General features: G+C 41.9%; 1 protein-coding gene across 9 annotated transcripts in view; it reads left to right on the top strand.

Annotated features, from left to right (window-relative positions):
• BTRC (beta-transducin repeat containing E3 ubiquitin protein ligase) overlaps positions 1-18,589 on the top strand; it is a 208,526-nt gene that overhangs the window by 183,706 nt on the left and 6,231 nt on the right. For all 9 annotated transcript variants that reach the window (XM_062214008.1, XM_062214011.1, XM_062214009.1 and 6 more), the window contains 7 exons: positions 697-793; positions 1,438-1,575; positions 2,035-2,153; positions 3,714-3,963; positions 4,402-4,520; positions 7,347-7,457; positions 8,860-8,938. In XM_062214008.1, coding sequence (XP_062069992.1) covers positions 697-793; positions 1,438-1,575; positions 2,035-2,153; positions 3,714-3,963; positions 4,402-4,520; positions 7,347-7,457; positions 8,860-8,938 — 913 coding nt within the window. The remainder of the gene's footprint in view (positions 1-696; positions 794-1,437; positions 1,576-2,034; positions 2,154-3,713; positions 3,964-4,401; positions 4,521-7,346; positions 7,458-8,859; positions 8,939-18,589) is intronic.

Here is an 18,589-nt window from a genome sequence, read left to right as displayed (position 1 = left end):
ATGTGTGTGTGTGCGCACAGCCAGGAGCACACCTGTGAAAGTCAGTTGCCTGCCCCACACCTGACAGCACAGTGTTCTGAGGCATTTCTTTGCATCTTTTTTCCTACCTGCTGCTGGACACTCCCGTGATCCCTTCATTTTCTATTGAAATAAACCAAATCACTCCTCTTAAAGCATGGCTACACTGATCACCAGCAGCTTGGGTGACTGAACAGCGCACACCCCTTACCTCACACAAATGAGAACCATGCTGGGCTCTACTGGCACTGGTACCACTTCACTCAAGGGAAAAAGGCTACGGGGCGTGTGGTAATTCAAATATAACAGTTACCATCACTAACAAAATTTTCAAAGAATAAGGCCAGTGAATTTGTATAGAAGTTTAATAGACTAATAGGTGAATTCTGATTATACACACTCTGTTGACACAATATTCCTAAAGGCCTAGTTCTCTGATGCACTCTGCTGGAAATAATCATGTTTTACTCAAAAGCAAATCAGTGTTGGCCAAATACCATAGAGCCCAGAAAGTTACTTCTTGACATGGGACTCCTGAAATCAGGCTTAACTTCATATTTCTCCCAGCTACTGGGGAAATATAGAATGGTGACTGAAAACACCTTGAAGAAATAATGAAGCTCTCTGCCAGTGTGTAGTATTATGATTTTTCACTGAGAAATATTTATTGTTTTTTAGGGGACAGTATTTATTCAAAAACAAACCTCCTGATGGGAATGCTCCTCCTAACTCTTTTTATAGAGCACTTTATCCTAAAATTATACAAGACATTGAGGTAAGGATCTGTATATTTTTTGGGTATTTGCCAAATGGTAGAGAGTCATCAGCATTCTTCAATAACGTCATTGTCACACCATTAAAGCTTATTGATAGGTGTTAAAAACCAGTATCTTTACAACTGAATAGGTAAGTTGAATATAGTAAGTTGCCAGGCAGATTTTGTGAAACTCTCAAACATTGTTTTCTGGTGGATAAATAAATGAGAGAGACAGTTTCCTTCACACAATAGCAGTGAGGTTGTTAAATACGCACTCATTAGCTGGTGTTCAGATGTCTTCTGAATTGAACCTTCATGCAAGTTCGTTAGTAGAAACAGCCACCAGGTGTACGAGGACACTGCACACATCAGCTCACTTCATTTATAGCTTGCCCTCTCTGGGTGAACAGTCTCTCTCTACCAGATGTGTTATTTAACTGAATGAGTTATATGCAGGAAAGTTCTAGAACTTTAAATTATCTCACAATTGAAAAATGTTTTAGAAGTTTAAATTGTAGCTTTGTAAAATGGCACTTGTAGTTTGCCCTAGGTTTTATGTAGTCCATAGATTGAAACACTGAGCCATTGTTGCCATTAAAGTCAGAGGAGTTTGGGTGTGGTCGTTTCCTGCCAACTACCTCTTCACTGTTCCTGCCCTGCAGACAATAGAATCTAACTGGAGGTGTGGAAGACATAGCTTACAGAGAATTCACTGCCGAAGTGAAACAAGCAAAGGAGTTTACTGCTTACAGTACGATGATCAGAAAATAGTAAGCGGCCTTCGAGACAACACAATCAAGGTAAAGTCTCTTCAGTTGCGGTAGGGAAGCTAAGAGAATGAGAGTCACTACATTCAAAATGCAGCCCAAAGCATATTCTCTTAAGCATTATTTCTAGGAAGTAAGCAGGAATTTTAGATTGTTCACCCTTCACCAAAGGACAGACATCTTTTTGCCTAGGAGAGCGTACAAAAAGAGTGCTAGGGTTAATTTCTCTTCTTGAAATAAACTGATTAAGCTATTGCTCTTTGAGTCCTCACGTAATTATAGGCTGCCCTGTTACTTAATGAAAAGGATAAAGTTTGCATTAGTGCTGAAGCTACGTATGTATAGGTGCTTAACCATACCTATAGAAAAGAATGCATTCCACACTCCTCTGGGCTTTGATTCTTTGGGGGAATCAACCACATAATAGAGCCAACAAGTCTCCACAGCACCCCATTATCACGGTGATCAAAAGGATCTTGTTTGCCATCCTAGATATGGGATAAAAGCACATTGGAATGCAAGCGAATTCTCACGGGCCACACGGGTTCTGTCCTGTGTCTGCAGTATGATGAGAGAGTGATCATAACTGGATCATCGGATTCCACGGTCAGGTAGAAAATTTCAAATGCTCTTTTGAACTCTGAAACCCCAGATCTGCTCTGTTCTTTGTCATGGTTAGTAATTTTGTATGTGTCTGCATGAATGCAGTTCTGAAACTGAAGAATAAACTGTGCACCCTCCCCAACATTTGTGTCCATCTAAAACTAAAAAATTTGATTTAGGAATGATTAAGGTAAGTTTACATTCTTGTACATCTTAAAAAACTACACATTCTATTTGAATTTGGAGAATCCATTATAGAAACCCTTCTTGTCTGTATGGCAAACCTTGCATCCCTTACAAAAACCCACTTCACCAGGGAATGACGTGAATGGAATGAAGCTTTCCTTTCTGGTGGTTGTAACTGTATCACAGGCATGCCTCATCTCCTTTAAGATGTGCGCAGGTGAGCGATGCTCCCCCTTTGCCAGCCCTTCCCCTGCTGTCCCCTCCATTTCCAGGGGCGGCAGTGATTTGATGACATAGCCATTGTACTGCTGGAGTCCAGCACAGCTGAGTGCTGGGTACCAGCAGCACTGCTGGAAACCTCTTTTAGGAATTTTGCCTTAAGCTGAAGGATTTGGCAAATACAATGCATCAAAAGTAACTTAAAAACATACTAGGAAAAAATGGTTAACAACATTGTTAGATTCTCTAAAGTTAAATGTTTACCATTTCCGGTTATCCTTTGGGAATAGAAAAGGCTGATCCTGTTTCTTTTGACTTGCAGGCATAGTAAACTCAGTCCTCATAGTTTTCTATGCTTAACATTGCTTGTGGAGTGCCTCATGGAGCCTGGGCCAGTATAGATGCCAAATCATCTATAGGATAAGAGGAAAAAAGAGGGTTGAACTGGAAAGATGAGATAAAATGTTATAAATCTGAAATACACAAAAATATGGAAAAACAAAGTAAAAAACCTCGTCACACAAATTCCCGAGCTATCCAAGGGTCCCATATTTACAATGAAAGGGCTTTTCTTGACCCCTGCCCCTTTCAAAACTCAGAAATGGGGGCTCTGAGTCTGGGTAATCTTACCCTTTGGCCTTGTGTGGTGAAACCTAAGATCCATGGTAATCAAACCCAAGGTCACATTACTAAGCTGTGGCTGGCCTATGTCGTTAATGTTCATGAAGCTGTTTGTGGGATGAGCACTATCGCTGCTGTTGTTAGCCAGATTTCCTTGTTTAAAACGTATATCATATTAATGGTATCAAGTTGAATGTCAGAAGTTTTTTTTAATCTCGTAGTCAGCCAAATTCTTCGGTGATAGTGGCTGCTACCTCCCTACCCCCACCACTTGCCCAATGTCAAGTGGTGTATCGTGAAGATTCCACACTGTCAGCATCACTTCCCCTTCCTTTTCCCATTCTCCTCATCCAGCCCGGTCTCAATCTACCATTGCCCTGTGGTCCATCAGCACTTCTCTACCTAAGCTCAACCTCAGCATGCAGAAGCAGCAGTAGGTGTAACACTTCCCATGAAAATATGGAGGTGGGGGGAGCATGATGGGCAAGTAGAGTAACAGATAGTAGCTGGAGCACCATCTAAATCTCAGATATCCCTTTCAGAGTGTGGGATGTAAACACAGGTGAAATGCTAAACACGTTGATTCACCATTGCGAAGCAGTTCTGCACTTGCGTTTCAATAATGGCATGATGGTGACCTGCTCCAAAGATCGTTCCATTGCTGTATGGGATATGGCGTCCCCAACTGACATTACCCTCCGGAGGGTGCTGGTCGGACACCGAGCTGCTGTCAACGTTGTAGATTTTGACGACAAGTACATCGTTTCTGCATCTGGGGACAGAACTATAAAGGTAATGAGGCATTTTTCAGTAAATCTTCAACTAAGGATAAGGGAGCTCATATGAAAATTTGATCAAGGACAATTTCATATTTAAATGTCACAGTAGAATAACTTGATTTAGTTCAGACTAGCAGTTTTGACTAAATATTTCCTGTAAATATTGGTGAGTATGAGAACAGGGATAAATATCAGTTCAAGAAAATAAATCTGTAAGACTGGACTAACTCCATAAATCAATTTGAAGAATCCTCTAATGGTAACAGCCAGCTAAAAATTAACCTTAAGTTACCATGAATTAAACTTGTCTTCTATTTTGCTTTGTTTGTTTGAAATTTTGGCTTCCTGGATTGGTTCATTCCTGTTTCTTTGTTTCTCCCAGACACCAGTTGCCATTTATCTTACCAGTTAACACATCAAGTCAACTGCTCAAAGCTATTTTCTGTTTCAGGTATGGAACACAAGTACTTGTGAATTTGTAAGGACCTTAAATGGACACAAACGAGGCATTGCCTGTTTGCAGTACAGAGACAGGCTGGTTGTGAGCGGCTCCTCTGACAACACCATCAGGTGAGTGGCAGGTGCTTTTTCCGAGATGGATCCATATTATCTTCCCACTCATTATTTGGGCATGAATTGTACAGTTTCTTCACCCATGCTTATGTTTGCACCTTTTCCACCGCTTATTAATGGCTCAAAAGTTTGCCCCAAGTGGAGAGGCAGCACAACTCAGGCTTTTGTTGGTGTGTTGCCTTCCTGTAATAGTTATATCACCAGGTAGACCTGTTTCAAAGGTACTGCTTGAGTAAGGAAGTAAGGAAGCCAGACACATAGATGGAAGCTGAAGCCTCTCTTGTTGAATTTCTCCTGTTGGAGTGGCCATTTGGTGCAGCTGTTGACTTGTCACTTGGGATGCCTGCGTCCCTCATCAGAGTGGTATCCCAGCTCCTCTTCCCACTCCATCTTCTTGTTAAAGTGAAATTCCTGGTGAATGTGCACCCTGGGAGGCAGTGGTTGATGGCTTAAGTGCTTGGGTCCCTCCCACCCATGTGATGGACCTGAATTGAGTTCTGGACTCTTGGCTTCAGCCTCGCCTTGTCCTGGCTGTTACAGGCAGTTTAGGGAGTGCATCAGCAATGGAAGATCCCTGTCTGTCTGTCTTTCCAGTAAATAAAATAAATTGTGAAATAAATAAAAAACAAGTTTCTCCTGTCAACAGTTTAAAAATGCTAGTAAATTAATAAGTTTTTTCTCTTTGCCATGACTTTTTTTTTTTTTTTTTTTTTTTGACAGGCAGAGTGGACAGTGAGAGAGAGAGACAGAGAGAAAGGTCTTCCTTTTGCCATTGGTTCACCCTCCAGTGGCCGCCGCGCCCGGTGCACTGCTGCCGCGCACCGCACTGATCCGAAGGCAGGAGCCAGGTGCTTATCCTGGTCTCCCATGGGGTGCAGGGCCCAAGCACTTGGGCCATCCTCCACTGCACTCCCGGGCCACAGCAGAGAGCTGGCCTAGAAGAGGGGCAACCGGGACAGAATCCGGCACCCCGACTGGGACTAGAACAACCTGGTGTGCCGGCGCCGCTAGGCGGAGGATTAGCCTGTTGAACCATGGCGCTGACGATTGCCATGACCTTTTTAAAAAGGAAAGAAAAAGAAGGGGAAAAGGATTTGTCTTCCCATTAGAAATTGTGAGATATCGTTCTTTTAAAAAATACTTATTTATTTGAAAGGCAGAGCAACAGAGAGAAAGAGAGAGAGAGAGCCACTTATGTATCCACCGGTTCGCTCCCCAAATGGCCACAACTGCTGGGACAAAGGCTAAGCCTGGCTAGAGTGAGGAGCCAGGAACTTCATCCCCATCTCCCACATGTGTGGCAGGGCCTCAAACACTGGAGCCACTTTCTGCTGCTTTCCCAGGTGCATTAACAGGGAGCTGGATCAGAAGCAGGGCAGCCGGGACTCAATCTGGCATTCTGAAAAAGGATGCTGGCGCTGCAAGCAGCTGCTTATTTATAAGGCAATGTCAGCTTCACGAAGTTTTGTCTTAGCATTTCATGACTGACCAGAGTTACCTGTCTTTGAAATTATGAAGATTCCAGGGCCGGCGCTATGGCATAGCAGATAAAGCCGCCACCTAGAGTGTCGACGTCCCATATGGGCACCGGTTCAGGTCCGCTTGCTCCACTTCCAATCCAGCTCTCTGCTATGGCCTGGGAAAGCAGTGAAAAATGGCCAGTGCTTGGGCCCCTGCACCCACGTGGGAGACCTGGAAGAAGCTCCATACTCCTGGCTTCAGCCCGGCTCAGTCCTGTCCTTTGTGGCCATTTGGGGAGTGAATCAGTGGATTGAAGACCTCTCTCTCTCCTCTCTGCCTCTCTCTAACTCTGCCTTTCGCCGGCGCCGCGGCTTACTAGGCTAATCCTCCGCCTAGCGGTGCCAGCACACCAGGTTCTAGTCCCGGTCGGGGCACCAATCCTGTCCCGGTTGCCCCTCTTCCAGGCCAGCTCTCTGCTGTGGCCAGGGAGTGCAGTGGAGGATGGCCCAAGTGCTTGGGCCCTGCACCCCATGGGAGACCAGGATAAGCACCTGGCTCCTGCCATCGGATCAGCGCGGTGCGCTGGCCGCAGCGGGCCTACCGCAGCGGCCATTGGAGGGTGAACCAACGGCGAAAGGAAGACCTTTCTCTCTGTCTCTCTCTCACTGTCCACTCTGCCTTTCAAATAAATAAATCTTAAAAAAAAAAAAAAAGAAAAAGAAATTATGGTGCAGATTATAAAAGTGAATGGTACAGATATTAAAATATGGAAAGTTTCTCCATCCTCTCCCTTCAGTGAAATATTAAAAGAATGAAAAAAAAAAAAAACACTAAAAACAAAGATCAAGTTACTAACCTCACATTTAAGGAAAGCAGACAGTTTCGGAGTTGAGAGCTGACTGCGTTCCCATGGTATAAGAAAGACTGGCCTGAATGCTGGGTAAAGCTTGCAGTCTCAATGGCAGAAGTGGGGGTGCTTTGTGAGGGCCACATGTCACTGATGCTCTGCGTCACATTCTTATTGGTGATTTTAGGCTGGGTCTTTTCCTTCCTGTGTGCATGGAATTTATCATGCAGCTTTGTGCATGGAATTCATCCTTTTATATCTGTGAGAACCTGGTTACAGAATTATATAAAGCATTGTGCTTTGAAAATGCATACTATGTTTGAACTTACACATTTTTCTGCCTGAGTTCTATGGCAGAAAGGAAATAAATTGTGTTGAAAGTGCTGCATTGTTGTATGGGTGGTGATTGAATTCTTTTTGTGGATTTTGAAAAGATGTATGAAGTGTATTTTTATAACTTTCCAGGCTCAGAAAAGAACAGATGGAAATTCATTTGACTCAATGTTCTCTTCCAGATTGTGGGACATAGAATGTGGCGCGTGTCTGCGAGTGTTAGAAGGCCATGAAGAGTTGGTGCGTTGTATTCGGTTTGATAACAAGAGGATAGTCAGTGGAGCCTATGATGGGTGAGTTGCTAACAGGCTTAAGCACATCTTAATCCTTTGTGGTTTTCAATGTTAAATAGGACCTTTTCTTGTCTCTCAAAGCTTATAGATGACACAGAAAAGCTTTGATAAAATATTTCTTGTCTCTCTATAGTAGTCTCTCCTTGTTTACTGTTTTCTAAAACATCCTTATCAGCATTTTATTGCACTTGTTTGCACATGATATTCATTAACATTTTAGTTATAGATTTGGGTTTCTCTCTTAAGGCAAAAGACCAGACAAACTCAGTTGAACAGGATATGCATGTACAATGATAACTGATTGTAAAATGGAAGCACTGGAGGTCATTGTCTTTGAGGCTTAGTGTAATGAGGTCTTGAATTTTGATCTTTCTTACTTTGATCTCTGAATAATTCCTGAAAGTCCAATTCTCTTGTCATTACTTGTAACATCTCATTTGTAATGAGTTCAGCAATCTTTATTTGCCTCAGTCTAATGGTTAGAGAATCCACTCATGTTGTGAATGGATCCCTAAGAATACTCTACACAGAGTACATTCAGAAGAAAATATAGTCACTTGTGAAGCATTCTTTATCATTTCTTCCCCTCAAAGTGGCTGATTTCTGGAGGGTAGAAGGCTGCAGTTCAAACGTTGGCAGCTTTGTAAATATCAAAAATTAACTCAGCATAATTTTAGTCCATGAGCTGGCTCTTCTGATGTATTAAGCCAACTGAAGGAACAGGAAGTATGACCAACTTATTTCCTCTGTTTTGAGTCAGACATCACTGTCGTACCCTTGGGAAATTGTTCACAGTGCAATGACATATTCCAACTGGGTCAAAGTTGTATTTTCCCATTGCCCTGGCTTTCCTCTGAACACCCCTCTCTTGGGTTTTGTTTGTTGGATACCTTGAGGATATAAGTCTATAAGTGATTTCTAGAAGAGCTAGACTTTCCTTACTTAGATCAAAATTTTCGTTTGCTTCTATAAATCCCAGAGGTGCTACATGGGACCTAGACCATTCTTAGAACTGGCCGGAAAGAGGATGGCTCAAAGTTGCAGGTTTCTAGGTCTAAGTAATGATGTTAAGTCATTAATATCTAAGATGTACAAGATCCCCTCTTGACTCCAAATTAAGGCATAACTTTGCCATGAACTGTCTTCAGTTGGTTAAAGCTGACCAGATTCTCGTTTTTAGGTTAAATAAATACATCTTCCCTTATTAATAACCTTTATCCAAGAATGAATGCAAGAACTAAGTCTCTAAAACAGTAAGTTTATATATATTCCTGTGAGCTGGATTTTAGCATCTAAACTGTACTGACCTTTGTATTTATTAAACCATGACTTTTGGTTGCTCTTCCCTGTGTTCCCTTAACTTTTCTTTTAGCTAAAACTTTTGTCCCTTTTCTATCTTTAGGAAAATTAAAGTGTGGGATCTTGTGGCTGCTTTAGATCCCCGCGCTCCTGCAGGAACACTCTGTCTGCGGACCCTTGTGGTAAGAACTTTTTTGTTTGAGGGGGTTGGAGAGCAAGTAGGGCAAGTAGGGCAAGAAACTGAACATTGATGTGCTATTTCCATAGCATGTATGCTCCTGGATTTGATACTTAGAACCCTCAAAGTCTACTACTAAGTAGAAATGTAAGCGATCCTTGACAATAAAATACGTTGATCGAGTGCCTTTCATCCAAAAGTGCGTTAGAGACTGTATGGGGGAGGAATGTGGCAGCTGTTTAACAGGTGCACAGCAACTCGGCACAACAATTGAACAGGAAGTGAATAAGAATTCTGTTTCCACCAGAAGCAGCAGGGGGTACTAAGGGAGAGAGAATATAATTACTCAGATTGGAACCTGTCCAGAATCTGAGGGCCTGCACACCTGTGCATGCAAAAAGTGCCCTGGGAATCTGTGTGAACTCCCTGGTCAGACCGGCAGGCCTGCAGCAGCCTGAGTCCCATCTCTTCTGCTCCCTGTACACTTCCTCGTCTGAACAGTTTGACACTGGGAAGGGGAGTGAGACAAAAGGAGGAATGTCACCTTCAAAAGCACTACATTCTTCAACGTGTTGTAAGCCAAGGGCCTGGGTTTGTAAATGCTGCTTCCATAAGAAAATAGATAGGCCAGCAGTGTGGACAGAATCGCGCATGCCTCAGGGAGGAGACGGGAGCAAGCATTTGAAGCCCAGTGTTCTAAATCCTGAGTCAGCGCTTAGGTGGTCCTGTCTCTGGGGAAGAGAGACATTGCTTTTGTCTCTCTTGTAGGATTTAAAGTTTATTCTTTCGTCACCAGACATACTTACTTGGATGTTCAACACCTGTCTTTTAAAATATGCACTTTCACTCATTTACAGTTAGTCCAACTAAATCTGGTTTTTGAGCTATAATTTACATGCAACAAAATTTACCCCTCTTAAAATGTAATTCTGTGATGTTACAGTTGTGTAACCACCACTACAACCAGGGTATAATACATTTCTGTCACCCCCTCCACCATACTTTCATGCCCCCTTGTATTAGCATACACCCCATACTCAGCATACAGCTGTTAACAGATGTTCATCTGATTTCTCTCCCTACAGTTTCACTTTCTTAAAGGCCGTACTCTGTGTGGCCTTTTGTGTTTGGCTTTTTCACTTCATTTGAGATTCATCCACGTTGTTGTATGTGTCAGTACTTTTTTATTGCTGATAAGTATTCCATTGTGTAGATGAATCGGTTTGTTAATTCATTCATCAGTTACGGTATTAGGAATGTTTCCAGCTTTTGTTGATTTCTGTGCAGGCTTTTCTGTGTCCATACTTGCTTTCATTTCTCTTGGGTGATTATCTAGGAATATTATTTCTGGATCTTCTGGTAAGTGTATATTTAAATTTAAAAGAAACTACCAGATTGTTTCCCAAAGTGGCATTTAGAGACAGCAGTTTGCATTTTCACTAACAATGTGTGAGAGTTCCATTTTTCCATGTCCTTGACAGTACAATTGTCAGTATTTTTAAAAATGACAGGTAGTTGAGTGTGTGGGTAGTGGTATTTCCTTGTAGTTTTAATTTGCATTTATGTGGTAACTAATGATGTTGACCATCTTTTCATGTTTATCTTCTTCTGTATATTATCCGTTCAGATCTTATGAACATTTTATTTATTGAGTTGTTTTTCAAAACAGATTTATTGGAGTATAGTGGCATAAAATAGACACATTGAAAGTGTATAACTTAGCAGATTTGATGTATGTATGCACCAGTGAAACTACAGATAATGAAGATAAAGCTGTGCTCCTGGGTAACTCCTTGTTCCCATCCCACCCCACTCCCTCCGACCCTAGTCTCCGGGCCGCCGCGGACCTGCTTTCTGGCAACACTGATTAGTTTTCATTTTCAAGGGTTTCATAGGAGCAAGTCATGCAGTGAATGCTCTCTTTTGTTCACTAAGCATAATTATTTTGAAATTTGTCAATGTTGTTGATGTGTATTTGTAGTTCATTCCTCTTTTAAAACTGCCGAGTAGTATTCCCCTGTATGGCTATACCACAATTTATTTAACCATTTTCCAGTTGTTTTCCGTTCTTGGCTATTACAAGTAAATTTCTTGTAAACATTTACATGCAAGTCTTTAGGGTGAGCATATGCTTTCATTTCTCTGGGGTAAATACCTAGGAGCAAAATTTTTAATTGTTTCCCATTTTTGGCTATTACAAGTAAAATTCTAGAAGTATTTGTGTGTACAAGTCTTCAAATGAACATATGCTTTCATTTCTCTAGGGTAAATGCCTTGGAGGAAAATGACTGGTTCATATAATAATGAATGTTTAAAATTTTAAGAAACTGTTGTATTGTTATAGGACAGTAATACATTAGAGTTCCAGTTACTGCACATCCTTGCCAGTACTTAGCACAGTGTTTAAAAATTTTAGTGATTCTGATAAGTATAGGACCAATAGTGATATCTCATTCTGGTTTTAATTTAAATATATTTATGTTTTTATTTGCCACCTATATATGTACTTTGTTGATATAGGCAAAAATGTTAAGGTTTTTGGCTCATTTTTTTCAATTGAGTGGTTTTCATATTATTGAGTTTTGTGATTCTTTTGCATATTCTGAATTACAAATGCTTTATTAGGTATGTGATTTGCAAATATTTTCTCCCTGTCCCTGGCTTGATTTTTTTTTTAATGATTGACTGATTGATTTGAAAGGCAGAGTTACAGAGAGAGGAAGAGACAGAGAAAGAAATCATGCAACCACTGGTCAGGCCAAATCCAGGAGCCTGGAACTCCATCTGGGTCTCCTACCTGGGGACAGGGACCCAAGTACTTGGGTCATGTTCTGCTGCTTTCTTAGGTGCATTAGCAGGTAGCTGGATGGGATCTGTACCAGCCAGGCCTCAAAACCAGTGCTCATACGGGATGCCAGCATTCAGAAGCTTAACCTATTTAGCCACAATGCCAGCCCCTGCTGTAAACTCTTAAGGATGTGTGTGTGCATGCGCGTGTGTGTATGTGTGTGTGTGTGTGTGTGTTCCCAAGGGATGGTGGTCTGTTGCTTTGATTTTGTTATGTCTCTGGTTGGCTGTCACAGTAATGTTGGCCTCATAAAATTATTTTGGAAATTTTCCCTCCTCTCTTTGCTGAAAGAATTTGTGTAGTAGTGACTTTATTCTTCTTTAAATGTTTGATAGAATTTACTAGTAAGGCATCTGGGCCTGGAGTTTCTTTGTGGAAAGTTTAATTACAAGATCAACTTATTTAATAGATAGAGTGCTACTAATATTTAATGTTTCTTCTGGCATTGGTGTTTTTTTTTTCTTTCGTTCTTTTAAAATTTATTTATTTGAAAAGCAGAGCTACAAAGAGAGAGAGAGAGAGATCTTCCACCTGCTGGTTCACTCCCCAGATGGCTGCATGACTAGAGCTGGGCCAGTCCAAAACCAGGAGCCAAGAGCTTCTTCTGAGTTCCCTACATGGGTGGCAGGGGCCCAGGGAGCTGAGCCATCTTCTGCTGCTTTCCCAGGCAAATTAACAGAACGGGAGCAGAAGTGGAGCAGCCAAGACTTGAACCAGTGCTCATCTGGGGTGACAGCTTTGCAGGCGTTGGGCTTACTCACGATGCTACAGCACTTGTCTTTCAAGTACTTTGGCTGTTTCATCTATCAAATTCACTGAAATAAAGTTACCCATCATAATTTTTTTAAAAAAATTATTTATTTATTTGAAAGGTAGAATTAAAGAGACAGAGATAGAGAATCTTCCTTCTGCTGGTTTACTCCCCAAATGGCTGAAACCACCCAGGCTGGGCCAGGCTGACACTAGGGACCAGGAATCCATACAGGTCTCCACATGGGTGACAGTGGCCTAGGTACTTGGACTGTCACCCAGTGCTCTCCCAGGCACATTAGCAGGAAGCTGGATCATAAGCAGAGTAGCCAGGACTTGAACTGTTGGCACTCTAACACAGGATGCCAGTGTTGCAAGCAGTGGCCTAACCTGCTGTGCCACAACAGCAGCCCCATCACATTAACTGTGGTGTTAGAGTTGTGTCTCTTTTATGTATTTCATTACTTTTTCTCCTTTTGCTGGCTTCTTAATATGGAAACATAAATGATTGATTTTAGACCTTTCTTTTTAATATAAACATTTGTAACTGTGAAGTTGGCTAGAATTAACTTTCATCACTGCTCTAGTTATGTCCCAAAAAATGTCAGTTAAGTCAAGTTGGTTTGCAGTAGTACTCAGTCTTATGAATGCTTGGTGGTTTTCTGTTTGTTTCACCAGTTATGACAGGAGTTTTGGTAGTCCCCACTTATAGACCTCTCTAGTTCTACTTTTAATTCAGACAGCTTTTGCTTCATGTATCTTTAAAAAAAGAAAAGAAAGCTATGGACCTTTAAAAAAAATAAGCAAATAAAAATAAAGGTAGCTGGACTGGCTGAATGAATGAACAGACCAAGTATAATTTATATAGCAGATACTTCTTAGGTTTTTCTGTTTAAGATTTATTTATGGGGATTTCCTCTCTTGGATGCCCCCCTTCATGCCGCTCTGACTGGAGGTCCGTGATTCTAATTAATACTTTTAAATCTCTGTGCCATCTGCTTGGAAATTCTTCCATGTGAGATGAAAACTGAGATAACAATTTCTCTGCCACCATTTTCCCGTAACATTTTTTGGTGCCGTGACTCGGATTGCAGCTCCAACATGATGTGGATCCAATGTTGGATCATCCCGCCAGACTGACTGATCGAGTCCCAGCTGCTCAACTTCTGATTCAACTCTCTGCTATGGCCTGGGAAAGCAGTAGAAGATGGCCCAAGTCTTTGGGACCCTGCACTCATGTGGGAGACCCAGAGGAAGCTTCTGGCTCCTGGCTTCAGACTGGCACAGCTCTGGCCAGTCTGGCCATCTGGGGAGTGAACCAACAGATGGAAGACACCCCCCCCTCCCGCCTCTGCCTCTCTGTAACTCTGCCTTTCAAATAAATAAAAAAAGATTTATTTATTTATTTATTTATTTGAAAGGCAGAATCAGAGAGAAAGAGAATCTTCCTTCCCCTGGTTCACTCCCCCAAATAGCTGCAATGGCTGGGGCTGGACCTGGCTGAAGCCAGGAGCCAGGAGCTTCTTCCGGTTCTCCCATGTGGGTGCAGGGGCCCAAGCACTTGGGCCTTCTGCTGCTGCTTTCCCAGCCATTAAGGAGCAGGATCCGAAGTAGAGCAGCTGGCAACTCAGACTGGCACCCATATGGGATGCCAGCACTGCAAGCCACAGCTTAACCCACTGTGCCATAGTGTGGGCCCCTTCATGTATTTTTTTTTAAATATTTATTTATTTATTGGAAAGTCAGAGTTACACAGAGAGAGAAGGAGAGGCAGAGAGAGAGAGGCCTTCCATCTGCTGGTTCACTCCCCAGTTGGCCGCAACGGCCAGAGTTGTGCCGATCTAAAGCCAGGAACTTCTTCTGGGTCTCCCACACGGGTGCAGGAGCCCAAGGACTTGGACCATCTTCTACTGCTTTCCCAGGCCATAGCAGAGAGCTGGATCAGAAGTGGAGAAGCCAAGTCTCAAACCGGTGCCCGTATGGGATGCCAGCACTGCAGGCTGGCAGCTTTACCTGCTATGCCACAGTGCCAGCCCCTTTTATATTTTTTTTCTTTTTTGAGATTTATTTATTTATTTATTTATTTATTTATTAGAAAGTCAGAGTTACACAGAGAAGGAGAGGCAGAGAGTGAGAGAGAAGGTCTTTGTGTATTTTTAAAATCTATTCAGTGAGCCACATGTACATTGAGGATTGTGTCTTCATAATAAATTGACCCTTCTAACATTATGAAATGTTTCTCTTTAAAGTTTGTAATATCCTTTGTTTTGAGGAATAAAAAGCTTGATATTAAGATATACATTCTGTTTTTTATTAGTAGTATTTTGCAGTGTATCTTTTTAGTTTTACCATATCCATGTCCTGATACTTAAAATGAATTTCTCATATTCAACATGTACTGTAGTCTTGATTGGTGGGTTGGTTTGGTCCCGTCTGACCATCTTGCCTTTTATTGTCATTTTCCAACCCTTTATATACAGTATAATTTTGATACAGCTGGTTTTAAATCTGTTTCTGTTTTCCATTTTCTCTTTTTGTGCTTTGTTTTCTTGTTTTGTTTTTAAGATATTTATTGGGGCGGGCACTGTGGCGCAGCTGGTTTATGCCCTGGCCTGATGCGCTGGCATCCCATATGGGTGCCAGTTTGAGATCTGGCTGCTCCACTTCTGATCCAGATCTCTGCTATGGCTTGGGAAAGCAGTAGAAGATGGCCCAAGTCCTTGGGTCCCTGTACCCATGTGGGAGTCCCAGAAGAAGCTCCTGGCTCCTGGCTTCAGATCGGCGCAGCTCGGGTATTGCGGCCAATTGGGGAGTGAACCAGCGGATGGAAGACCTCTCTCTCTCTCTCTCTGTGTCTCTCTCTCTCTGCCTCTCCTTTCTCTGTGTAACTCTGACTTTCAAATAAATAAATAAATAAATCTTTGGGGAAAAAATAGTTATTTATTTGAAAGGCAGAGTTACAGAAAGAGAAAGGGAGTGACACAGAGAGAGAGATCTTCCATCTGCTAGTTCATTTCCCAAATGGCCACAGTGGCTAGAGCTGGGCCTATCTGAAGCCAGGATCCAAGAGCTTCTTCCAGGTCTCCCATGTGGGTTCAGGGGCCCATGGACTTGGGTCATCTCCTGCTGCTTTCCTAAGCACATTAGCAGGGAGCTTGTTTGGAAGTGGAGAAGCCAAGACTCGAACTGGTGCCCATATGGGATACCAGCACCGCACAGCTTTACCCACTATGTCACAGCGCTGGACCCTGTGCTTTGTTTTTTTCCCATTTTCTGGATTATTTTATCTCTAGTTTGGTATTATTAGTTTTCTCTCTAATTTGGAAGGAAGATAATCTAGGTTTTACATAAGCTTTAATGTATTACAGTCTACCTATTAAAATTGTACCATTCATTTCATGTGGTAAATTTTAAAAACCTTAAAACATGGGCTCAGCAGATAAGCTACCACATCTCATATCTTAGTGCCTGGGTTTCAGTCCTAACTCCACTTCCAATCCAGCTTCCTACTGGTGTACACCGTGGGAGGTGAGGTCGCACCTGGACCCCTTTTGGGAGACCCAGATGAAATTCCTGCATCCCAGCTTCAGCCTGACCTTTCTCTTCCTTTTGTGGGCTTTTGGGGGTGAACCAGCAGAGAGGGTAACTGTCTATAGCTCTGCCTTTCAAGTAATGTAAGTAAATAAATAAAACTTTTTTGAAAAGAAACTTAAAACACTATACTTCCATTTTCTCCCTCAAATTCTTTGGGCTGTTGTCATAGATTTAACTTCTACATGTTTTGATTCCCATAATACGCTGTTATTGTTGCTTTAAATAATCATTTATCTTTCAAAGAAATATTTAAATGGAAAAGAGTAGTTTAGTTTTACCCATATATTCTTTTTTTACCCACATATTTACCTTTTCTGTTGCCTTCTGTTCATTTGTATAAATCTAAGTTTCCATCTGACACCATTTTCCTTCTGCTTCAAGACCTTCCTTTAACATTTTGTGTACTCAGATCTACTGGTGGCAACTGCTCTCAGCTGTTGTTTGCCTGAGAAAGCCTGTATTTTATCTTCATTTTTTGAAGATATTTTTGCTAACTAAAGAATTCTAGGGGCCAGCACTGTGACATAGCAAATAGAGGCGCTGCCTGCAGTGCCAGCTCAAGTCCCAGCTGCTCCACTTCCAATCCAGCTCTCTGCTGGGGCCTAGGAAAGCAGTGGAAGATGGCCCAGGTCCTTGAGCCTGTGCACTCACATGGGAGACCTGGAAGAAGTTCCTGGCTCCTGGCTCCTGGCTTCAGATCGGCACAGCTCCAGCCATGGTGGCCATCTTGGGGAGTGAACCGGCAGATGGAAGGACCCCCCCGCCTTCTCTCTCTCTTTATCTCTGCCTCTGCCTCTCTCTAACTCTGCCTTTCAAATAAATAGATAAATCTTTAAAAAAGAAAAAGAAAACAAATTGTAAGTTGACAATATCTTCCAGCACTTTAATGTTGTCATTCCATTTTTGTCTGGCTTGGTTTCTGATGAGAAATTTGAAGTCATTTATCTTCATTTCTCTGTACATAATGTATCTTTCTCCTCTGGCTGCTCTTAAGATTTTCTCTTTATCACTGATTTTCAGCAAGTTGACTATGATGTATCTTGGTGTGGCTTTCTTTGTGTTTTTCCTACTTGGGATTAAAAGACAGATTGTCAGTGGATCATAGAGCAAGAGTGAGCTGTGTGTTGTCTATAAGAATGTATTTAAGTATAGTGCACATACAGACTAAAAGAGTTTGAAAAAATATACCATATATTATGGACCAAATTATGTCCACTGAAAATTCTTATGTTGAAGTTTTAACATACCTCAGAATGTAGCTATTTTGAGATAGGGTCTCTAAAGAGTTAATTAAGGTCATATTGAGGTCATTGGGTAGGCTCTAATCCAGTGTGCCTTCTTTCCTTATAAGAAGAGATTAGAATACACACAGAGGGAAGACTGTGTAAAAATAAAGGAAAAGACAGCCATCTACAAGCCAAGAGGAAAAGGCTCAGAATGAAACCTAACCTACCAGCACCTTGAATCTTGAACTTTTGGCCTCCACACTGTGAGGAAAAATTTTCTGTTGCTAAGCCACCTAATGTGTGGTGATTTATTATAATCGCTCTAGCAAACTAACATGCCATGCTAATGCTAATCTGGAGAAGGCTGGAATAGCTGTATTAATTCCAGAGAGCAGACTTCAGAATAAGGACTCTTACCAGGGGTGAAGATGGGTTCTCAGATCACAATGACCTCAATGGAATGAAACTAGAAATCAATAACAGGAAAATAGTTGCAAAATGCCAGAGTATCCATGGAGATTACACAGCATCCCTCTGAGTAACATATGGGTCAGAGAACTCTGAAGAGAAATTGAAAAGTATTTTGAAGGGCTAGCACTGTGGCACAGCAGGTTAACGCCCTGGCCTGATGCGCTGGCATCCCATATGGGCGCCGGTTCGAGACCTGGCAGCTCTACTTCCAATCCAGCTCTCTGCTATGGCCTGGGAAAGCAGTAGAAGATGGCCCAAGTCTTGGGCCCCTGCACCCATGTGGGAGACCCGGAAGAAGCTCCTGGCTCCTGGCTTCAGATCGGCGCAGCTCAGGTATTGCGGCCAATTGGGGAGTGAACCAGCAAATGGAAGACCTCTCTCTCTCTCTCTCTCTCTCTCTCTCTCTCTGCCTCTACTCTCTCTGTGTAACTCTGACTTTCAAATAAATAAATAAATCTTTAAAAAATATTTTGAACTAAATGAAAAATATGGCTTATTTAAAAATTGTGGGATGTAGGGAAATTTATAGCATTGAATGCATGTATTAGAGAAGAAAGCTGTGAAATCAATAATTAAGTTTCTACTTGAGTAAGCTAGAAGATCAAATTAAATCCAAAGTAAGCAGAAGAAAAGAAATGAAAAAAATTAGAGCAGAAATCTATGAAATAGGCAAGAAAATCAGTGAGACCAGAGCTGGGAGAGTGGCCATTTAGCCTAGCAGTTAAGATACTCAAATGCTACATCAGAGTGCCTGGATTGGACTCTT

The sequence above is a fragment of the Lepus europaeus genome, chromosome 17, assembly GCF_033115175.1.
Source record: "Lepus europaeus isolate LE1 chromosome 17, mLepTim1.pri, whole genome shotgun sequence".
NCBI classification, from domain to species: domain Eukaryota; kingdom Metazoa; phylum Chordata; class Mammalia; order Lagomorpha; family Leporidae; genus Lepus; species Lepus europaeus.
The sequence above is the reverse complement of the archived record's forward strand: the minus strand, read 5'-3'. Positions and strand labels throughout refer to the sequence as shown.